We start from the raw sequence: 25,288 nt of genomic DNA on the forward strand, positions 1-25,288 counted from the left end.
TTTTTTATCTATCATTGGAAGATTTACTATACTGGGAAAATGCAAGGATCCCCAGATTATCTCTTAAATACAATTATTACTATTAATTTTGCATTTTATTATATCTTAGCTATCATATAAACCACAAAATAGTCACCTCTCAGTTTTGATGACAGAAAGATGAAAAATATATGTCTATTCCTAAAGAGAAAAACCAGAGACTCAGGACTAAGACAGAAGAAGGTGGACAGTGCCCATTTTCAGCTTTAGGGCTTCCCCCTTGCTGCCTGCCTGCCTAGAAAGAAGCCCATACACTGTGATAACCACACAGGCTGTGCTATCTGTTAGCTCTCAGGAGAGAGTAGGCCGGATGGGAGATTACAGTGTGCAGGATGTGGTTTGATGAAGTAAATCCTATAGAAAATTTTGTTTATTCTGTTGATTCTTTGAGAAGGGAGGCACTATTATGCTTTGACATGATAAATCTTCTGTATGAGTTCCTTTTGGTCCTCAGGAAAGTTTAAAGATAAGATCACAAAGTGAACATAGTAAAAAACAGATATTGAAATGCTGGAAGTGACTCAGAATTCACAGAGACTAGTTATTCATCCCTGGCTCTGTCTAAATTATTTTCTCTGGCTTCTGTTTCAATTCTAACAAATTAAGAACTTGGTTATTTTTATAACTAAAGAAAATCTTGCCTTATTTATCTCTTGGCAAATACATTTATTTCTTGGCCATTTTAAACAACATATATATTAAGGTTGAAAATAAGTATGACATTCGGGAGGTGGTGGTACACGCCTTTAATCCAAGCACTTGGGGAGACAGAGACAGGAGGATCCCTGTGAATTCGAGGCCAGCCTGGTCTTCAATAGCTAGTTCCAGGACAGACTCCAAAGGTGCAGAGAAATCCTGTCTTGCAAAACCAAAAAAGAAAGAAAAAGAAGGGAAAGAAAAACAGCTTTTAGGTTTAGTAAATATGTTTGGGTGCTCTTTGTACCTGTAAAGTACAGAAGTTTGGAAAAATTATTAGAATTGAAGTTAAATGTTATATATTTGATCTTGAAAGCATACACTATGAATCCAGAAAATAAATTTGCATATTAGAAATGAAGATACTATTAAAATATGGTTACACAAACGTATCATACTGACAAAAATTATGACAGCATGTAGGATTTCTGTACACTACTACTAAAATATTGCCTTTCAACAAGATGTTTTTTACTTAGGAGGAATTAGGAGAGATCAGAAAATCTTAGTGAAATTGTTCCATGGCCTCATTTCTTTGAATACAGTAATATCAGTATTTAAACTGCTGTTTCTTTTACACTGAACTTCCCCCTTAAAATCTTTTTTTATCAATAGATTCTATTTACTAGGAATCAGCATGAGAAACCACTCTGTGATTACCGAGTTTGTGCTGTTGGGCATATCAGACGTCCCAGAGCTTCAGGTTGTAATTTTTTTCTTTTTATTCATTGCTTACATATTAAGTGTGTGTGGAAACCTAACCATCATCACCCTCACCTTGCTTGACTCTCGCCTAAAGACTCCTATGTATTTCTTCCTCCGGAACTTTTCCTTCCTAGAAATTATGTTCACCAGTGTTTCTGTCCCTAGATTTCTGGGGTCAATAATTACAAAAGTTAAGACCATTTCCTACAACAACTGTTTTGCTCAGTTATTTTTCTTCATCTCCATGGGAGTGTCTGAGTTCTTTCTTCTAACCGCTATGTCTTATGATCGCTATGTCGCCATCTGCAAGCCATTGCATTACACCACCATCATGAGTCAGAAAGTCTGTACTCTTCTTGTTCTCACCTCGTGGCTGGCAGGATTTCTAATCATTTTCCCATTAGTCATACTTATCCTCAAGTTAGATTTCTGTGCCTCAAACATCATCGATCACTTCTCCTGTGACTACTTCCCCATTTTACAACTCTCCTGCTCAGACACAAGGCTTTCAGAAGCCCTTGGCCTTTATGTTGCCTCCTTCACTCTGCTCTTCACACTGGCCCTAGTGATTCTGTCATACATCTGCATCATCAACACCATTCTGAGGTTCCCATCTGCCAGCCAGAGGAAAAAGGCTTTCTCCACCTGCTCCTCTCACATGATTGTCATCTCCATCTCGTATGGATGCTGCATTTTTGTTTATATCAAACCTTCTGCCAATGAACGGGCATCACTGACAAAAGGGGTGGCTGTTCTTAACACTTCATTTGCTCCCATGTTGAATCCTTTTATTTACACATTGAGAAATCAGCAAGTAAAAGAAGTCTTCAAGGATTTGATTAATAAGTTAATGCTTCATAGAAAGAAATGAAAGCAATTATTAGCATGAACAACATTGTACCTTTGCAAAATAGGAGGAATGAAACTCTTTAGTATGAGCTTATTGGTTTCGTGTTTTTTACAAAAGTGTTTTGTTTGAATAGATCCTTTTCCTACTGTACACCTGTGAACATTTCTGTTTAAATTGCAAGACTGGTACCCATAGAGACCAGAGGAGAGCACTGGATTCCCTGAAAGTAGAGTTATAGTTGGTTGTGAGCCATTATGTGGGTAGTTGGAATTGCACCAGTGTACTCGGAAAGAACAGCAAGCCCTTTTATCTCTGATTCACCTGTTCAGTACCTCAACTTTCTTATAAATTTTAAAGTTACTATGTTATGTTTTCCATTAATTCTCTGTAGGTATTACTTAGTGTTTCCTCTGCATTGAAATTTTCCATCCTGTAGGCATTGAGGATAAGTGTAAAATGTTCTGGAACAGTTGATAGACGTTAATACTGTGGAATATTATCCTGTGTTTGGTTACAATCTGCCTCTAAAATATGATGCTAATGGTAAAATGCATTTGCATGTTATTATTTTCTTCTTCATTTCATTGGGCACTGTCTGCCAATCTTCCTTTTCTAAGTTTGTTACAAATTTTTATTACATTTATATTCCTTTAGATTGTATGTGTATTCTATCATGGTTATTTTTTTTGTGTATGTATTTGGGGTGCTGTGCATGTGTAGGAATTTTTGTACATATGTGTGAATGTGCATGCCTGTGTATAATGACACCAGGAGACAGTATTGAGTGACAGAGAGTAAGAATGTCTATCACTCTTGCCTTTTGCTTTGAGGCAGGACCTCTCACTGAACCTGGAGTTCGGCTACACTCACCACAGACAAGCCACAGTGACCCACTTGCTTGTGTTCCCTTCAGTTCCTGGGTTTCAGGCATGCATGGGACTGTGCTCAGATTTTCTGTGGCTACTGATACTCAAACTTTGCTCCTCCCGATTGTGTAGCAAGCTCTCTTGAACACTGAGTCATTTCTCCTTGCCCAGTCTACTGCAATTTCATTGCAATACAATAGTTCCTTCAGCTGGTGGCAGAGAAGAGATTATACATTAAGCATCTTATGCTGCAGAAAGTGAACATAAAGATATGTGAAATAATTTAAAAATGCCTCTGCCTGATACTCTTCCTTTTGTAAGCTGTGCTCTTCCATCTCTTCAGTCAAATTAACACATACACTGTATATAAAACGGTAAGGCCAAGACCCAATGTCTTTTAAGTGAGAGGGGAATGTTCTTATAAATGCTAATTTGTCTGAATCAGATCATTGTCAAAAGTTGAAATTGTCACTATCCCATCTATTCTGGTTGTTATAAAATTGTATGAGAATTGGTGGTAATAAATATCTTTCACTTAATGTAGAAGATTGTGGAAATTTATGATTTTAGCACTGATGCATTAGCTAGTAGCTAATAACAATTTTTTATGTTTTAGAATCCCACATATTTACAATGAAATATATCTACCCCTAGTTCCTCTTTTCAGCTCACTCCCTTCTAGCCTCAGGACATTTTCCTCTTTGTTCATTCAAAAGTCACTTAGTTCATGGATGTGAGGCCACCTTCTGGAGCATGGGGAACCTACCAGTGGCCCCACCCTCAAAAAACAAATCTCTCTCTTCCACCAACTGTACACTGCCAATAGCTCCCCAGTAAGAGGTGGGGTCTGGAGATCATCTGCCTTCTCTGTGCTGGGATTTTTGTTGGCTTGCTCTTGTACAGGACTTGTGCAGGCAAGCACAGCTGCTGTGACATCATGAATGCTCTAACTGTACCATTTCCAGGAGAAAAGTTACCTCCTGAAACAGATATAATGTGAATTATAGTTTTTTTATGTTATATCTAAAAGTCATTTATGAGTGATTAAATATGATATTTGTCTTTCTGGGTCTGGGTTACCTCACTCAATATGATGTTTTCTAGATCCATCTATTTGCCCACAAATTTCAAGATGTCATTATCCTTTTTTGACTGTGTAGTACTCCATTGTGTAAGTGTACCACATTTTCCTTAACCATTCTTCTATTGAGGGGCATTTAGGCTGTTTCTAGGTTCTAACTATGACAAATAAAGCTACTATGAACATAGTTGAGCACATGTCCTTGTAGTATGATTAAGCATCCTTTGGGTATATACCGAAAAGTTGTATCTTAAGGTAAGTTGTTTCCTTATTTTCTTAGAAATTGCCATACTGAAATCTAAAATGGCTGTATCAGTTTGCCCTCCCAACAGCAATTGAGGAGTGTTTCCTTTACTCCATATCCTCTCCAGCATAAATTGTCATCAGTGTTTTTAATATTGGCCATTCTTACAGGTATAAGATGGAATCTCAGAGTTGTTTCGATTTGCACTTCTCTGATGGATAAGGATGTTGAACATTTCTTTAAGTGTCTTTCAGCCATTAGTGTTTTCTCTGTTGAGAGTTCTCTGTTTAGGTCTGGACCACATTCATTTATTAGATTATTCATTTTTTGATTATCAATTTCTTGATTTATTTGTATATTTTGGAGAGCAGTCTGTTGTAAGAAAGACTGCTTGTTTTTTTCCTGACTGCACTGCAGCTCAGACCAGAATTAATCACACAGAAACCATATCATTTGCAAAAGCTGTTTGGCCAATAGCTTAAGCATATTTCTGGCTAACTCATATCTTACACTAACCCATCTCTATTAATCTGTGCATCACCACAAGTTCGTGGCCTACAAGAAAAGTTTGAGCATGTCTGTCTCCTTCAGCACCTCCATGGCTTCTCCATGACTACCTCTTTTCTCCCAGCATTCATTTTAGTTTTCCCTGCCTAGCTCTGTTCTACCCTATCAGGCCAAGCCAATTTCTTTATTCATTAACCAGTAAAAGCAAAACATAGACAGAAGGACCTCCCACACCATCAATCATCTGTCTGATGTAGGGTTGGTAAAAATCATTTCCCATTCAGTAGGGTGCCATTTTGAATTGTGGACTGTGTTCTTTGCTTTATAGAAGCTTCTCTGTTTCAGCAGTCCCATTTATTAATTGTTTCTCTCAGTGTCTGTGTTACTGGGGTTCTATTTAGGAAGTATCCTCCTGTGCCAATGTGTTCAAGTGTACTTTCCACTTTTTCTATGAGGTTCAGTGTCTGGTTTTATGTTGAGGTCTTTGATTCATTTGGACTTGAGTTTTGTGCATGGTGATAGATATGGATCTATTTTCAGTCTTCTACATGTTTATTTTCAGTTATACCAGCATCATTTGTTGAATATGTTTTGTTTTTTTTTTCATTTTATATTTTGTTTCTTTGTCAAAACTCAGGTGTTTGTAGGCATGTGGATTGATATCCGGGCCTCTGATGTAGTTCCATTGGTTCTACTGTCTGTTTTTATGCCAATCCCAGGCTGTTTTCAGTGCTGTAGCTCTGCAATAGAGCTTGAAATCTCTGGAAACTGGAAGTCAACCTACCTCAGGACACAGCAATTCCACTCTTGGGAATATACCCAAGAGATGCGCCATCATACTACAAAGGAATTTGTTCAACTATGTTCATAGCAGCACTATTTGTAATAGCCAGAACCTGAGAACAACCTAGGTGTCCCTCAATAAAAATATGGATAAGGACGGTGTGGCACATATACACTTTAGAGTTCTACTCAGTGGTAAAAAACAATGATGTCTTGAATTTTGCATGCAAATGGATGGAAATAGAAAACACTATCCTGAATGAGATAACCCAGACTCAAAAAGGGGAATATGATATGTACTCACTCATAAGTGGATTCTAGCCATAAACAAAAGACATTGAGCTTATAGTTTGTGATCCTAGAGAAGACAAATAAGAAAGTGAACCCAAAGAAATACATACAGTTATCCTCCTGGATATTGGAAGTTGTCAGGATCTCCAGGCAAAAGTTGGGAGCAGTGAGGTATGGGTGGGTTGGGGGGAAAGGGAGATGGGGAGGGAGAAGGCAGAAGGGGGCATTTAGGGAGAGCTTGGGGATAATTGAGATGGAGAAAAGATGGACATGGGAGCAGGGAAAAGATATCTTAACTAAGGGAGCTATTTTAGGTTTGGCTAGAGTCTTGGCTCTAGAGGGGTTCCCCCCAGGTGTCCTAAGGGATTTCCCCAGCTAGTCCTGTGGGCAGCAGAGGAGAAGGTGCCTGACCTGGCCTTCTTCCATAGCCACACTGATGAATATCTTGCATATCACCATAGAATCTTCATCTGGCGAGGGAAGAAAATAGAGACAGAGACCCACATTGGAGCACTGGACTGAGCTCCCAAAGCCCAGATGAAGAGCAGAAGGAGGGAGAATACAAGAAAGGGAAACCAGACCGGAGGGGTGCGTCCACTCACGGTGACTGTGGAACTGATCTAATGGGAGCTCATCAAGGCAGCTGGACTGGGTCTGTAGGAGCATGTGATCAAACCGGACCTCTGAATGTGGCTGACAATGAGGACAGACTGAGAAGCCAAAGATAATGACACTGGATTTTGATTCTGCTGCATGGATTGACTTTTTGGGAGCCTAGTCTGTTTGGATGCACAACTTCCTAGGATGGGGGGGACTTGGACTTCCCACAAGGTAGGGCACCCTAGCTTCTCTAGAACTGGAGAGTGAGGGGAGGAGGAGTGAGAGAAGTAGGAGGGAAATGAGAGGATGGGAGGAGGTGAAAATTTTAAATAAATAAATAAATTAACTAAAAAATTCTGTCCTATGGAGTAGGTCAGATCTGGTCAGAGGTGGTTACTTCTCCCAAACAGTTTGCCCCATTGCACGAGCGGACACACCTTGTCTAGCAGGGCAGTGTCACAGCATGCAGTGTCTAGTGCTGGGTAAGGTCATTGATGTCTTTGTCCCTCGCAGCCTGTATGCGATTTTCAGCATGATGAAAGTTTGTAGTAAGGAGAAAGTGTCCTGGATGGGTTGAGAGTAATTTCCTTATTTCTTGTTCAATGTGTGTGGTGTCTTAAGAACTGGAATTTTAGCCATGTTTAGTATGTTGGATAACCAAGGGAGATGGTAATACCATTTTCAGTTTTGGAGACCTTGGGGCCCACTTTTGCCAATAAATCACAATGATATATCTGATCCTGGTACTGGAATTTTCATTTAACAACCAATGTTTTCCAGAGAGACATTGTCCATCCATGGAGTGTAATTTCATGTTAGTCCTTATTTTTAAAGTTGTATTTTGAAGTTAACAGTTCAACTTTAGTCAAACTAAGTAGATTATATCAGACTACATTTTGAAGTGCTGTATTAAAATTATATTACATGATATATTTTGTTTTAGTACAAAAAACTCATTTTATACTGATTAAAAGTTAGAAATTACTCTTTCTGTATTTATATTTATTTTAAATGCAGGTTATATTGTACTTTTTTAAATGCAGTACACCTATTTATTGGTGATCTTAGATTACATTTGACATTTGTTAGCTATATGATTTAATGCATAATATACAATTTCTCTGAACAATAATGCTTCATTTGTAAACAATAATAAAAATTTTAAGGCCATATGAGAATGAAGCTAAAATTTCATGATTCTATTCTCAAAAAAGAAAAAAATATAATGATTAAATGGTTTATGATGACATTCTGCTCTACTCATAGAATAGTGCTAGCTTTTTTGTCTCTCATCAGAGAAGCTTCCTCCTATGGAATATGGGAGCAAACACAGAGAGTGAGAGACCTTGAAGCATTCACTTCCCTACATGGGATGCCCCCATCAAATCCCTCTCCTCAGAGTACAGACAACCATGGGAAGAGAAGGCAGAAAGAATATAAGAACCAGTGGGTGTGGAAGACACCAAAAAAGACCCTTTAAATCAACATGACCAAAACTCTTATGAACTCGGAATCTGAAGCTCCACACACAGGACCTTTATAGGTCTGAACCAGGTCTTCTGATTATGTTTTATGGCGTCCAATTTTGTGTTTTTTTTTTATAGGATTTCTGAGTGTGTGAATGAGTGGGTCTCTGATTCCTTCTCTTGGACCTATTTCGTTCTGTTGGTTTGCCTTGTTCAACTTGAATGTATAGTTTTATTGTATTATATGAAAAAAGAAAGCATGAGTGAATACCTAGCTACCATGGTAAAGGTTAACCACTGAACTGTTCCTTATGCCCATGTTAACTACTAAATTGCAGCCATACCTGTGTTAACCACTGAACTGTCCCCATACCTGCATTAAGCACTGAACTGTCCCCTATACCCATATTAGCCACTGAACTGTACCCATACCCATGTTAACCACTGAACTGTCCCCAATACCCATGTTAACTACCGAACTGTTCCTTATACCCATGTTAACCACTGAACTGTCCGCATACTCAAGTTAATCACTGAACTGTACCCCATACCAGCTGGAGAGGGAAAATCAGTTTTGTCCAATAGTGACACTACTGGCCTCATGTTCAGGAGTAGTTGACCAACTTATAACAGACTCCACATTTTTTTTAATTGTGTGGTTTATTTGGTTATGATTTGGTGTTTTTTTTTGGGAGGGGTGGTGTATGTGATTTTATTGACTTTGTTTTTTTCTGTTGATATATTGGGTTTTTGAGAAAGAACTTAAAATTTGGGTGGGTAGAGGGAGGAGAGGATCTGGAAGAACTTTGAAAAAGGAAAGAATGTAATCAAAGCATATTTAAATTTAAAATTGTTTTTAATAGTAAAAATACAGTGATCAGAATAAATAGTACCTTTGATAAATTACAACTGCTGTGAGTTCCTAATTAATTAATTCTGCTTGAAAGTAAAACAACAGAATTACTCCAGCTAATTTTGAAAATTGAATGCAGCATACTTATAAAGAACAAGTTTTTAAAAATATAATTTTATTTAATTTTCAAAATCTCTCTAGAAATTATAATTCCATTTTCAACAAAGGAATTGAAGATTAAGGATATCAAGTAACTCACTCAACACTAGAAATCCCATTAATGCTTATTTGCACTTTTTTCTTGGTCTTCCAAATTCAAAACTCATATTTTATTCAAAATAGATTTATTAATTAATTATATTATGATAATGGTTTCCCCTCTTTCATCTACTCCCAGATCCTCTCCTCTTTCAATCCATCTAACTTCCAGCCTTCTTTTTCCTTCTGTTTAGAAAACAAACAGGGAAGTAAATAAAGAAATCAGAATAGAATAAAAAAAAACAAGTAGGTAAAAAAACCAAAGAAATGGCACATGATACACACACACACACACACACACACACACACACACACACACACACACACACACAATTAGACACACTCACTCAGACACACAGATAACACACATATACACATACATACCCATAAAAACACAAAACTGGAAACCATACTACTTAAACAAAAGAGCAGTAAGGTTAAAAAGTACACAGATAAAGCATTAGGAATCATAATATATCCAAAAATACTACTGACTTTGTCTTGTGTTGGCCCTTAACTACATGTGGTTTGTTCCTTCTTAAGTGTGGGTTGTATACTCAAAGAGACTCCACTGAAAAAAAATAATTTTTCCTATGAGTGTGGTTGCCAAGCAGAGACATCTTGGTTACAGATGAGAGCTCATATCCACTTTCCCCTCTTAGTGCTGGGACTCGACCTGGCTTAGCCTTGTGCAGGCCCTGTGCATGCGGCCACTGTCTCTGTGAGTTTATATGTGTCGGTTGTTTTATGTCTGGAAAGCATTATTTCATTGGTGTCTTCTATCCTCACTGACTCTTATAATCTTTCTGCTTCCTGTTCCGCAGGGTTCTCTGAGCCCAAAGGTAGGAAGTTTATTGGAGACAGCTCATTTAGGATTGAATGTTCCAAGACCTCTCTCTCTGTCCATTGCTCATTTGTGTGTGTCTGTATTTGTTCCCATATACTGAAAATGGAAGCTTCTCTGATGATGGCTGATGAAGACACTAATCTATGCGTACAGAAGAATGTTATTAGGAGTCATTACATTGCTGCAATCATTTCACAGAGCAGCAGTATTTGGTTTTCTCCAAGGTCCAAGGCTGATCTCCCTCCAGGTTCTTGGCCACCTGTATAGTGTCAATCATGAGTTCCATTCTGTGGAGTGGGGCTTGAACCCAACCAGATAATGGTCGGTTGCTCCCACATTATCGGGCTACTATTGCACCAGTATATTATCCAGGCAGGTGACCAGTGTAGACCAAAGGGTTTATGTATGTTTACCTTTTCTTCTGGTGGCATGCAGAGTACTTTCTAGTACCATGAGCAGTAGTCAGTAGGGATGAAGGCGCTAGTTAGGCACCAATTAGACTTCTCTGCATTCACAGGCTGTATAGGTGCTTTCTTCAGCAATAGAGCCTTACAATCAGTTTGTACAGAGCAACCAATAGCAAAGCCCTTATGTTTCTTTAATGTTATTATTTATTAATTCCTTATGAAGTTGATGTAGTAGTCTTTTTTTTTTTAAAGATTTGTTTCTATACAGACTGGTTATTGCTATTACAATCATCATTATTAACTCATTATTAAAGTTAATTAATACAAAACTCATATTATTTCCCTAGGAGATTTTGTGAAAATAATCATGAATAATAGGGAAAAGAAATTCTAATAAAATAAATCTTTCAATCGTTTACTAGCTTCTGATGAGTCTTTCTTTCAATCATGTCATTAAAAATTCTTAAGAGAACCCTAGCTTGATGAACCAGCTCTGGAATACCTGAATTGTAGGTACCCAGGTCTTTTTCCCTTTTGTTTGTGGCAATTCGCAGGGCCGTTTGTCCTCTGACTCCCTGGGTCTTCTGCACATCACCGGCCTGAGGGTTTAGCTTAAAAAGAACTTGGCCCTCTTTTGTTATGGTAATTCCACCTGTAAACAAGGTTCCAGCCGCGGGCCCTATACGCCTGCCACGCCTGCCTCCCGCAGCTGATTCTGGCGTGGGGCGCCGGGCACCTATCATCATCTTTCACTGCTCCTGATGGGAGGGGGCTTTGCCCTTTTGCCCCCGTTGCCCACTAGTATATATACCCGACTTGAGTTTAATAAAGTTGCCATTTACTCTTTGGTGAATGAGCAGGTCTCCTTGTGTCTATGTGCTTTAACCCTTAGGATAGTCATCCATTCTCGTGGACTCGGTTCGGGAAAGCGCGCGCCTGAATCGGGTGTGGGTATTCACAGAAGAGTGCGTGGGCAACAAATGGCGTCCCTCGGTGGGCACTGAAGAAGGACAACCGCGTTCTTCTTTCTGCCTTCTGTGGACCCACCACGAGAACCCCAAAAGGTAAGGGTCACCCCATGATTAAACTGGCCAGTTTTGTAGTGTGCAATTGTGCATATGTGATAAGGGGGTGAATGAGCTTGATGTTTAGGAGTATGGGTGCCAAAAGGTCTGATCCAGTGCTGAAGGCCAGTGGGCAAATGAGCTGCTAAATTTCATAAAGAGACTAGGCACCGGGATTAAATGACACTGCACTAGAGACCGTTTAGACTATTTTAGAACTCAGTCCCTGGCTCTCACATGCAGGGAACTTTAATTTTTACCAAAGAGAACAGGCTGGGCGCAGCTAGCTCCCGGCAGGAATCTGTACCCAAGGCTACAGGGCTCAATATAGCTGATGACTAACAAATAAAATAGCCAAGGGCCCGTATAGGTGCGGGCCTCGGGCTGAGAGAGGATTCAAAAGATATATTTATGGGTTCTATTAAGAATTTTTGAGTAACAAAAGAACAGCTTCACAGAGCTTGTCTTTCAGGGAGACTAGAAAGCTCCCATGCATGTTTGAATGTGGGTCACAGGACCGCACTCGGCCCCTCACTGTGGCTGAGGTTCTACAAAGTACGCTTAAAAACAGAGAGACGGGCTGCGCAACGGCGGCCGGAGCACAGAGGCTCGGATGCAAACTTAAATTATGCCCGATACACTTAAGGCATAGAGAGAAAGTTACAAACAGGACCCGCGACATGTGGACTCACAGAGTCCGGGTCAAGCAGGTCTCAAAAAACAACAACTAAAGTTAAGAATGCTGCCTGCTCTTCCAGGGGTTGCAAGTTCGATCCCCAATGACCACATGGCAGCCCACAGCTGTCTGGTTTTAAATCTAATATTTTCCTTTCTAAAGAAAGGTTGCTTACACATCTTTAGAGGGCTCCAGGCTAGGAGTGGGAGAACGGTTTTCTCAAATGATATTTTTAGAGCAATAGCTCAACTATGCCAGATTTAAAACAATTTATTTAGGACTTAAGTCTAGACAGTTTTTAGTTGGAGATTACTGTAGGTTCAAGGGTTCCTTAATTATACAGGATTTTAAGTTTACATTTTCTCGTAAGGGTAATAATTATTTTGTTCAAAGTCTAAATTTTCATCATAAAATTTGATGGACATTTACATTAAACTCATGGATTATTTTCAATAATATTGTCCATTTGGCTTATTTGATACTGTTTTCACGGAAGAATGGAGATCTCTCCATTGTCTAATGGCTTATAACTCTTATAAGGTTTAAAGTTCTTGTTATACAGGTTTTTAAATTTATATAATTAGAGTTATTAAAAATGTTTTATAACATTTATGGCTATCTCATCTATCAGGCGTGTTAAAGATATACATTTGGGTTGTTTTCAGGTTCTATATTAATAAAGTAATTCTGCCATATACATGGTTAGACACATGTCCTTATGATATGGCTAAACATCTTTTATGTGCAGACCCAAAAGAAGTTAGTTAAATCTTGGGATGGTTTGTTGCCTAATTTTCTAAAAATCCAGACTGTGCCAGTTTGCATTTCCACCAATGGTGGAGGAGTTTCTCTTAAGTAAAGTTATGAGCAATATTTGATCTTGATCATGTTATAGGGATAAGATAGAGTCTCAAGAGTTATTTTGATTCACACTTCTCCAATGATTAAAGATATTATAATTGAGGATTTTTAAAATGTCTTTCAGTTGTTTTTAAGTTTGTCTATTGAGAGTTTTCAGTTTAGGTTTATTGCATATATTTTTATTTGATTAATTGCTCTTTGGAGGACAATTTCTGTAGTCCTTATATTTTTTTATATGGATTGATGACTGACAAGATTTCCATATCTATAGCCAGATATGTTGATCCTATTATTTATTTCTCTAAATATTGACGGGAGGCAATGTGCCCCCAAAATTAAAATTTTAATAATTCTATCCACTTATGTTAGTGCTCACATACTGGATCAGATAATTATTTTCTGCCCCTGGAAAAGTTCCAGGCGAAACTAATTCTAAAAGATGTTTTGGGGCTGGCCATTCAGCCCAATTCAAAGACCTGCTACAATGATGCAGGTCAATAAAAAAAAAGATGTTTTGAGATTGGCTAATTCAGCCCAGTATTTAGGCTGGTTTCAATGGCACAGGCCAATAGAATTTGCTCCTTGGAGACAGAGACCTACAGATCTCTATGGGTCCAAGGCCTGCTTGGTTGTAGTTTAGATCCTAAACAGCTAAGTGCATTGCTCCCAGAGACCGACGAGGGGAGCCAATTTCAATGGCGCACGCAGGCAGGATTTGCCTCGGCTAGCGTCTGGCATGGCCCAGGTCATGTACTAATGTACATGGTCCGGACCGGGTTTTGATTTGGGGTAGAGGAGCGGTTTGTGTGTTTCCACAGGATGCAAAGCACCCGGTCTGGGTCCCCGAGTGTCTGGTGCGGACCATGGATTCCTCTATTCAGAGACCTGAGGACGAGACAAGATCTAGAGATCCCACGGATGCTCGCCGTGGCGGAGGCGGCGGCGGAGATGGCAGATTCCTGAGAGATGATCCAGTGCCTGATTTTACCCCTTTTCCCAGCTTCCTATCCTTGCTCTTCCTGTTTTTAGTCAAGGCTGCTTGACCCCCTGAGGGGAAAACAGCTGCTTCCTCTGCCCTGTTTGCAGCCTTGGGTGCTCTTGGCAAAAACCTTGCCAGATAGACAGGATTACCATAACTATTCAAAGTAATCTAAATTCACAATTGGACGCTGTAGTTAATCTTTACAATCTGGGTGTGGATTTTGACCTCAGCTGGTCGCAGGATAAGATTTTGCTGCTTTTTCTCGGACCCCGGAATACAAATTTGCTAATTGGCTTTAATTTAGTTTGACTAGTCATTCCAGGGGTCCCATTTGCCGGTGCTGTAGCCCTACTCAAGGGGCTCTATTCTGAGCAAACGTTTCAGATATTGTGCAAGCACAGTCTCTTCCAGGAATGCTTATGTGTATGCTGGAGCATCTTCACTTGGCCAATGGCTTTCAGGTCTGCCATGGCCTGGCCCTAATAGGCATTCGCCTCAGAGTATCTTTCAGCATAAACCTGGCTGGATGTGTTGGAGGATGACTTTAACCAGAGACGGGTCTAGACCACGTGGGCAGGCTTTTCCAATCTAAGACATGGATACGTCTGGACCTGAGGTGTCATCCTGACGACGGATCCGGATTTGATCTGGTTCCCGGTGGCACCTAAGGCAGGTTTTTGTCATCATATTTTATATATATTTAAAGAGAGACTTGTAGGTACCCAGGTCTTTTTCCCTTTTGTTCATGGCTCATGGTGAATGAGCAGGTCTCCTGTGTCTATGTGCTTTAACCCTTAGGATAGTCATCCATTCTCATGGACTCGGTTCGGGAAAGCGCGCGCCTGAATCGGGTGTGGGTATTCACAGAAAAGTGCGTGGGCAACACTGAATGTTTCTAGATTTTTCAAAAGATACAGAGTTCTTTATTTTATATACATCTCTTAGGGTCTCCAATGAAATTCAGGCTTTACTTCCACAGTTTCATACATAGACCCCCAGGGCTTTCAATTCCTACACATTGCCTGGCCACATTGTCTCTCTGGGTGAGCTTGGTAGGGAATGTGAGATCCTTGGATCACATTTACAACAGTTTTGGTTGTCTTCCTTTCTAGGGTTAATAAATTCTCAAGCATTTTCCTTGTACAAGTTGGAAGCTTAGATGGATGAGGTATTTATTCCAGTGTAGAATTGGCCTCTGCTTAATCTCTTTATCTCTCTCATTACAAGCCTTGTCTGAATATTGTTTCCTGGTGCTCCTTTTCTCTTTAAACTATACATTTTGTATTTATTTCTCCATTAATTGACCCTTTTTACTGTTGCCCTGCTTATGAGCAGCCATTAGTAACCAGGTATTGGGTGTAATGTTGGAGTCTCTAAATATATTTAGACAGGATAGGGACATAGAATGTCTGCCAAGAAATTTGCAGGCAGTGGGTGATGTCAGCCCAACAGAAAATCTGCATGGGATCCAGATGGTGAAGCAGTAGTGACTGAGTTTCTAAAATCTTTAGGTCTTACATCACACCACCACTTGCTCTCAGTTTTACCCCAATATTAATCACAAGATTAAATGTTTGTTCTTTTGGGATTAGTCTTGATCTAGCCCCATTCTTCCATTTTATTATGTATGTATTTATTTGTATACAATGTATATGTGTTTAAAGAGTTGTGAAATCTTCCAAGTTTGACTGAGAACTTTAACTTTGTGCTATTATATGTTAGATATAGGTAATATCTCATAGTTTAGAATTTTTAAAATTCGAAGAAATGAACAAATTTCTTATGATACATTCAACAAAATTCCATGATAGAAATAGTTATTTACATACCGTTATTTACATACCACTATATTTGCTAAAGAATTTTAGTGTGTAGGAAGACCTCATAAAAATAAAAAATCCTAGGTTCAGATAGTATCACAGTTTAATGATACCAAATTTTAAGTAAAAAAAAATCAAACAATATGTGAACACCTTTTCCATAAAGTGGAGTAGTGAGAGTATTAAAACCTGAAAAATGATCAGTCCGTGGCTCCTCAGGAAAAGCTAGGCCTCTCAAGCCTTGATCCTGTGTTTGTCTTGAGTTGTCATCCATGAAAGCATTTGTGCAAAGCTAACATGCAATACTAATCTATGAAGATATTTAAGTGATTTAAGTTATGCTGTTGTGTCCTAGCAGAGAAAGAATGTAGCAAGTGAAGTGTAGATCTAACCCTAATCTTAACTAACAATGAAATTAATAATTATGTGCAAGTCTTCTTGGATATTGCATGTAAATGTTACAAAAGAATAAAGTTGTTTTCTAGATAACTCAACCAGAAATGACATCCACTATTCAGTGTTAACTGAGAAAAGAAGATAGAAACATTGAATGTTTTGTTTAATAAAATTTCATAATATCTGTTTTGTAAAATGTAATAAAGTACATAGAATAATATCTGAGTTTGTGATTGTTTGTATAGTACCTAAAACAATTTGATATAATACAGTATATTTTATTTTGAATAATGAAAAGAGTTGAAATAAATGCATGGCTGGTAGGGTAATGAAAGTTCTCTGTAACACTGTTGTGGTTTGGGACCTAATAGCATAAAGCACATATCAATTTTGAAATTAAAAAATAAAAAACAAGGACAAAGTACCACCCAAACTTTTGAAGATATTAAAAATTAATTTTAGTTTACCTATTCTGCTCTGCACTGGCAGAACTTAGTAATTAGTAAACTATCACCAAGTGTGTCGAGGAGGAACCCATTGTAGGACAGGTTAGTCTTGAGTTTAATCCCAAGTGAATTGAGAAAGAATTATCTCCTGAGCATAGACTGAGTCCATGCCCTTATTAGGAAAATTGCTTGACCAAAGGGAAACCAGGTCAAGTGTTATCAGTTGATTGGTACACTTTTTCTTTCTCTCTCTATAGTGTTTGGGTTTCAAGAAAGAGGTGTCATGGCATCACCACACATGTCTTGAACTTCTGTGTGCATCCTTCTGTTCTTTAGCTGAGAGTATCAGGGATTTATACTCTGATCAGAGAAGGTAAAGCTGTATTTATGCTTGTGAAGATTTCACCCTTTATCTTATTTAGAGACCTTCAACACTCTTTACCTTCTACTATCTTAAAGCAGCATCAGTTTCTCCTTGTTCTTAAAGATTTGCAGGGATGACAACAGTAAGTCTGATAGCACACTCAGTTTCCACGAAACAATAAAAGAGATTAAAGATGCATTTATTTTCATTTGTAAGCGAGGCTGTTAGCAATCTCACAAGCAATTCAGCGTGAAGTTTTTAATGTGACAGGCTTCAGTGTAATGAAAAGAATCAAGAGCGAGCTGAATGAGAAAGACTTCTAGAGAATATTATTAATATGTTTAATTTTGTGTTTTAAGTGGCAGAAATTAAGTCATGGATGTAGACTATAGAGTTTTATATCTAACTACTAGTACCATATACACCAAACTGTGTCTCACATTTGTGAAGAAATTAATTTTTATCTATCGTTGGAGGACTTACTATACTGGGAAAATACAAGGATCCCCAGATTATCTCTTAAATACAATTGTTACTATTAATTTTGCATTTTACTATATTTTAGTGATCACGTAAACCATATAACAGTTATCTGTTCATTTTGATGACAGAATGATAGAAAATATATGTTTCTTCCTAAAGAGAAAAACCAGAGACTCAGGACTAAGACAGAAGAAGGTGAACAGTGCCCATTTTCAGCTTTAGGGCTTCCCCCTTGCTGCCTGCCTAGAAAGTAGCCCATACACTGTGATAACCAGACAGGCTGTGCTGTCTGTTAGCTCTCAGGAGAGAGTAGGCCGGATGGGAGATTACAGTGTGGAGTATGTGGTTTGATGAAGTAAATCCTGTAGAAAATTTTGTTTATTCTGTTGATTCTTTGAGAAGGGAGGCACTATTATGCTTTGACATGATAAATCTTCTGTATGAGTTCCTTTTGGTCCTCAAGAAAGTTTAAAGATAAGACCACAAAGTGAACTTAGTAAGAAGAAGATGTTGAAATGCTGGAAGTGACTCAGAATTCACAGAGAGTAGCTATTCATCCCTGGCTCTGTTTAATTTTTTTCCTTGCTATTGTTTTAATTTCCACAAACTAAGAACTTGGTTATTTTTATAACTAAAGAAAATCTTGCCTCATTTCTCTTTTGGCAAATACATTTATTTCTCTTCCATTTTAAACAACACATATATTATGTTTGAAAGTAACCATGACATCCTGGCCGTGCACCCCTTTAATCCCAGCACTTGGGGAGGCAGAGGCACATGGATCACTGTGAGTTCAAGGCCAGCTTGGTTTACAAGAGCTAGTTCCAGTATAGATGCCAAAGCTACAGAGAAACCCTGTCTCGAAAAACCAAAAAAAGTGAGAAAAAAAAGAAAGAAAAGGAAGAACAGCTTTTAGGTTTAGTGAATATGATTGGGTGCTCACTTTGTACCTCTAAACTATGGAAGTTTGAAAATAGTACTAAAATTGAAGTTAAATATTATATATTCAGTCTTGAAAGCATATAATATGTGAAGCCAGAAAATAATTTTGCATATTGGAAATGATGATACTATTAAAATATGGTTACAAAAGGTATCGTACTCATATAGAAATTGTGACTGTATGTGGAATTTCTGTGCACAATTGCTGAAGCAGATTTAAACTCCCATCTACTAAGATTTGTTTTTCAACAAGGTGTTTTTTGTTTAAGATCAATGAGGAGAGATTAGAAAACATTAGTGAAACTACCCCATGGCCTCATTTCATCGGATATAGTAATATCAGTATTTAAACAGTTGTTTGTTTTACACTGAATTTACACCTTTATTTTTTTTATCAGTAGATTCCTTTTACTACAAATCAGCATGGGAAACCACTCTGTGATTACCGAGTTTGTGCTGTTGGGCATAACCGATGACCTGGAGCTTCAGGTTGTAATTTTTTTCTTTTTATTCATTGCTTATATATTAAGTGTGTGTGGAAACCTAACCATCATCACCCTCACCTTGCTTGACTCTCGCCTAAAGACTCCTATGTATTTCTTCCTCCGGAACTTTTCCTTCCTAGAAATTATGTTCACCAGTGTTTCTGTCCCTAGATTTCTGGGGTCAATAATTACAAAAGTTAAGACCATTTCCTACAACAACTGTTTGGCTCAGTTATTTTTTTTCATCTCCATGGGAGTGTCTGAGTTCTTTCTTCTAACCGCTATGTCTTATGATCGCTATGTCGCCATCTGCAAGCCACTGCATTACACCACCATCATGAGTCAGAAAGTCTGTACTCTTCTTGTCCTCACCTCGTGGCTGGCAGGATTTCTAATCATTTTCCCATTAGTCATACTTATCCTCAAGTTAGATTTCTGTGCCTCAAACATCATCGATCACTTCTCCTGTGACTACTTCCCCATTTTACAACTCTCCTGCTCAGACACAAGGCTTTCAGAAGCCCTTGGCCTTTATGTTGCCTCCTTCACTCTGCTCTTCACACTGGCCCTAGTGATCTTGTCATACATCTGCATCATCAACACCATTCTGAGGTTCCCATCTGCCAGCCAGAGGAAAAAGGCTTTCTCCACCTGCTCCTCTCACATGATTGTCATCTCCATCTCGTATGGAAGCTGCATCTTCATGTACATCAAACCTTCTGCCAATGAAAGGGCATCACTGACCAAAGGGGTGGCTGTTCTCAACACTTCAATTGCTCCCATGTTGAACCCTTTTATTTACACGTTGAGAAATCAACAAGTAAAACAAGCCTTCAAAGATTTGATCAATAAAGTAATACTTAATAGAAACAAATGAAAGTACAGATTAACCTGAAAGTCATTTTATCTCTTTAAAAAAAGAGTGAAACTTTATAGTATGAGCTTACTGGTTTCAGCTTGTTTACAAAGTATTTTATGTGTATGGATACTTTTCCTGCATGCACACCTGTGTGCATTTCTGTTTAAATTGCAAGACTGGTACCCATAGAGACCAGAGGAAGGCACTGGGTTCCCTGGAAGTAGAGTTATTGATGGTGGTGAGCCATCATGTGGGTAGTGGGAATTGCACCAGTGTACTTGGAAAGAACAGCAAGCCCTTTTATCTCTGATTCACCTGTTCAGTACCTCAACTTTCTTATAAATTTTACAGTTACTATGTTATGTTTTCCATTAATCCTCTATAGGTATTATTTAGTGTTTTCTCTGCATTGAAATTTTCCATCCTGTAGGCATTGAGGATAAGTGTAAAATGTTCTGGAACAGTTGATAGACATTAATACTGTGGAATATTATCCTGTGTTTGGTTACAATCTGTCTCTAAAATATGATGCTAATGGTAAAATGCATTTGCATGTTATCATTTTCTTCTTCATTTCATTGGGCACTGTCTGCCAATCTTCCTTTTCTAAGTTTGTTACAAATTTTTATTATGTTTATATTCCTCTAGACTGTATGTGTATTCTGTCATGACTCTTTCTTTTTGTGTATGTACTTGGGGTGCTGTGCATGTGTAGTAATTTTTGTACATATGTGTGAATGTGCATGTCTGTGTATAATGACACCGGGAGACAGTATTGAGTGACAGATAGTAAGAATGTCTGTCATTCTTGCCTTTTGCTTTGAGGCAGGACCTCTCACTGAACCTGGAGTTCAGCTACACTCACCACAGACAAGCCACAGTGACCCACTTGCTTGTGTTCCCTTCAGTTCCTGGGTCGCAGGCATGCATGGGACTGTGCTCAGATTTTCTGTGGCTACTGATACTCAAACTTTGCTCCTCTTGATTGTGTAGCAAGCTCTCTTGACCACTGAGCCATCTCTCCTTGACCAGTCTACTACAATTTCATTGCAATACAATAGTTCCTTCAGCTGGTGGCAGAGAAGAGATTATACATTAAGCATCTTATGCTGCAGAAAGTGAACATAAAGATATGTGAAATAATTTAAAAATGCCTCTGCCTGATACTCTTCCTTTTGTAAGCTGTGCTCTTCCATCTCTTCAGTCAAAGTAACACATACACTGTATATAAAATGGTAAGGCCAAGACCCAATGTCTTTTAAGTGAGAGGGAAATGTTCTTATAAATGCTAATTTGTCTGAATCAGATCATTGTCAAAAATTGTCACTATCCCATCTATTCTGGTTGTTATAAAATTGTATGAGAATTGGTGGTAATAAATACCTTTGTATTATTATAGAAGATGGTGGAAATTTCTGATTTCAGCACTGATGCATTAGTTAGTAGCTAATAACAATTTTTTGTATTTTAGAATTTTACATGTTTACAATGAAATATATCTATCCCTAGTTCCCCTTTTCTGCTCACTCCCTTCTAACCTCAGGACATTTTCCTCTTTGTTCATTCCAAATCACTTAGTGCTGTCCATATGTTCATGGATGTGAGGCTATCTTCTGGAGCATGGGGACCCTACCAGTGGCCCCACCCTCAAAAAATGAATCTCTCTCTTCCACCAACTGTACACTGCCAATAGCTCCTCAGTAAGGGGTAGGGTCTGGAGATCATCTGCCTTCTCTGTGCTGGGATTTTGGTTGGCTTGCTCTTGTGCAGGACTTGTGCAGGTAAGCACAACTGCTGTGACATCATTTCCAGGAGAAAGGTTACCTCCTGAAAAAGAGAAGCTTCTGTAAAGCAAAGGACATGATCTACAAGACAAAACAGCAGCCTACAGATTGGGAAAAGATCTTCACAGGCCCCACATTGGAGAGAGGTCTGATCTCCAAAATAAAATGTACTCAAGAATATTGATATCAAAAGAACAAATAATCTAATAAATAAATGGGGTCCAGACGTAATCAGAAAACTCTCAATAGAGGAATCTCAAATGACTGCAAGACCCTTAAGGAAATGTTCAACTTCCTTAGTCATCAGAGGAATGCAAATCAAATCAAAATGCAAATCTGAGATTTAATCTTACACCTGTCAGAGTAGCCAAAATCAAATATACTGATGACAACTTATGCTGGAGAGGATACAGGGTAAAGGGAAGCCTCCACCCTGCTGGTGGGAGTGTAAACTTGTACAACCACTTTGGAAATCAGTATGTCACTTTCGTAGAAAATTAGGAAACAATCTACCTCAAGACCCAGCAATACCATGATTGAGTATATATACTCAAAGGATGCTCAGTCCTACCACAAGGACATGTGCTTAACTATATTTATAGCAGCATTATTTGTAATAGCCAGAACCTGAAAATAACCTAGATTTCCTTCAACTAAAGAATGAATAAAGAAATGTGATACTTTTATACAATGGAGTAGTATACAGTGGTAAAAAATAATGATATCTTGATATTTTCAGGCAAATGGACGGATCTAGAAAAAACCATATTGAGTGAGGTAGCCCAGACTGAAAAAGACAAATTTAATTCATTCCTAAGTAACTTGTAGACAAAGCAAAGGAAAACCAACCTACAGTCCACAACCACAGAGAACCTAGATAACAAAGAGGACGCTAAGAGAGATATAACAGGGATCTACACAGTAAGGAGAAAAAGACAAGATCTCCTGAGTAAATTGGAAACATGGGGTAGTCATGGGGAGAGGGTGGAAAGGAAGGGGGAACAGGGAACGGGAGCAGAGAAATTGTATAGCTCAATAAAAATAATAAAAAATGGAACAATTAAAAATAGCAATATTCTCTATCTTCTTGCTTCTTTTCTATTGATCTCATTGAGTTATATATTTTCTCTGCTCCCCTCCCTGCCTCTCCCCTCCTCTTCAGTCCTCCTCTATGCTCCCAATTTATGCAGGATATCTTGCCTTTTACTATTTCCCATGTAGATTAGATCCATGTATGTCTCTCTTAGGGTCCTTATTGTTGTCTAGGTTCTCTGGGATTGTGATTTGTAGGCTGGTTGTCTTTGCTTTATGTCTAAAAACCACTTATGAGTGAGTACATTGATAATTGTCTTTCCAGGACTGGGTTACCTCACTCAATATGGTGTTTTTTAGCTCCATCCATTTGCATGCATGGATGCATGGATAAGATGCTGTTAATTTTTCTGCTGTGTAGTACTCCGTTGTGTAAATGTACCACATTTTCCTCATCCATTCTTTGGTTGAGGGGCATTTAAGTTGACAACTTATGCTGGGGAAAAGGGAACATTCCTGCATTGCTGGTGGGAATGTAAGCTGGTTCAGTTCCTTTGGATGTCAGTGTGGTGATTTCTCAGAAAATTAGGAAACACCTTTCCTCAAGACCCAGTAATACCACTTTTGGTAAATATCCAAAGGATGCTCAATGGTACCACAAGGATATGTGCTCAACTATGTTCATAGCAGCTTTGTTTGTCATAGCCAGAACCAGGAAACATCTTCTACTTCTTACATTCTTTCTACCTCCTCTTTTTTTGATGCTCCCAGAGCCAGTTGTAGAGGGCAAGTAAAACTAAAAAAAAAAAAAAAATAGATGTTCCATCCAGGCTGAGTACTCAGTCACTCTGTGCACTTTGTCCAGTTATGCATGCCTTCATATCTGCTGCTTCCTTGCAAAAGAAGCTCTTCTGGCAAAGACTGAGTGCTGCCTAAGTCTGCGAACATAAACATAATTACTTAAAAGGTATTGGGTAAGATCACAATTTCAAAAAACTTAGACTTGCGCCCTTCCCTTCCATGGGATTTTGACCAGGATTACAGCACAAAATATATAATTCTGTCCTGTGGATAAGACCTCAAAACCAGTCAGAAAGTAATTAATTATCCAGAACAGTCTTGCCCCATTGCACAAGTGTCCGGACATATCTTGTCCAGCAGGGCAGTGTCATAGCATGCAGTGTCTAGTGCTGGGTAAGGTCATTGATGTCTTTGCTCCATAGTAGGCTGTTTGGGACTTTTCAGCACTATGATAACTTGTAGTAAGGAGAAAGTTCCCTGAGTGACTTGAGACTGATTTCTATACTTCCTACAGTCACAAGTGTGTTGTCTTCAGGACTGGTGTTCTTACTATGTGTTATGTTGGATGACCAAGGGTGTTGTCGAGGTTTTCTGTTCTGCCCAGTTCCTGCAATCATTATGTACCAAAGAAATCACACAGAAATCTACATTAGTTATAAACTGATTGGCCCATTAGCTCAGGCTTCTTATTAACTCTTTTTTCCCATGAAAGTTATATTTTATTTTAAAATAATATTTTCATCAAAACCCTTGGAAAATGTTTCTAAATTGAAAAACAATACTTGTTACAATTAAGCATAGTTTTAAAATAAAGATGTCACATTACAAAAAAATAGCAAATTATTATACAAAAAGCAACTTACCAAATAAACCCCTGAATTTTTTCATATGAGCAACCAAAGAAATACCTCAGTTTATTCCCATTTCTCCAATATTTGCTTCTATTTATTTATTTATTTATTTATTTATTTATTTATTTATTTATTAAAAATCTCCACCTCCTCCCCACCTCCCTTTTCCCTCCTCCTCCCCACTTCCCCCTCCCTCTCTAGGCGTAAGAACAGTCAGGGTTCCCTGCCCCGTGGGAAGTACAAGGTCCTCCCCCCTCCATCCAGGTCTATAAAGGTAAGCATCCAAACAAACCGGCTCCCACAAAGTCAGTCCATGCAGTAGAATCAAAACCCAGTGCCATTGTCCTTGGCTTCTCAGTCGGCCTTCATTGCCAGCCATATTGAGAGTGTCAATTTTGATCACATGTTCCATCACTCCCAGTCCAGCTGGCCTTGGTAAGCTCCCATTAGATCAGTTCCACCATCACAGTGAGTGAACGCACCCCTCACGATCCTGACTTCCTTGATCATGTTCTCCCTCCTTCTGCTCCTCATTTGGACCTTGGGAGCTCAGTCCAGTGCTCCAATGTGGGTCTCTGTCTCTATCTTCATCCATCACCAGATGAAGGTTCTATGGTGATATGCAAGATATTCATCAGTGTGGGTAAGGGACAAGGCCAGTTCAGGCACCCTCTCCTCTGCTGTCCAGGGAACAATCTGGGGACCTCTCCTTGGACCTGGGAACCCCTCTAGAATCAAATCTCTTGCCAACCCTAAAATGGCTTCCTTAATTAAGATATTAACTTCCCTGTTCCCATATCCACCCTTCCTCCACTCCACCCATCCCATTCCCCCAAGTTTTCCTCAATCCTCCCCTTCTCACCTCTCTCTACCAATCTTCCCTTACATCCACCCCCACTCCCACCCCCGTGCACCCAAGTTTTGCCTGGAAATCTTGTTTACTTCCAAT

The 25,288-nt window shown here is 38.8% G+C and overlaps 2 protein-coding genes across 2 annotated transcripts; both read left to right on the forward strand.

The window, feature by feature from the left end:
- Window positions 1-1,372: 1,372 nt before the first annotated feature.
- On the forward strand, window positions 1,373-2,311 carry LOC146889804 (olfactory receptor 6C3-like). The gene has a single exon (XM_085683338.2). The coding sequence runs from the start codon at window positions 1,373-1,375 to the stop codon at window positions 2,309-2,311; it is 939 nt and encodes a 312-aa protein (XP_085539464.2).
- A 16,639-nt stretch (window positions 2,312-18,950) lies between these two features.
- On the forward strand, window positions 18,951-19,889 carry LOC148117747 (olfactory receptor 6C3-like). The gene has a single exon (XM_087902155.1). It carries the CDS (start codon window positions 18,951-18,953, stop codon window positions 19,887-19,889), a length of 939 nt encoding a protein of 312 aa, XP_087758281.1.
- Window positions 19,890-25,288: the final 5,399 nt, after the last annotated feature.

The sequence above is a fragment of the Myodes glareolus genome, chromosome 26 (genome assembly GCF_982192425.1).
Source record: "Myodes glareolus chromosome 26, mMyoGla1.1, whole genome shotgun sequence".
NCBI lineage: Eukaryota > Metazoa > Chordata > Mammalia > Rodentia > Cricetidae > Myodes > Myodes glareolus.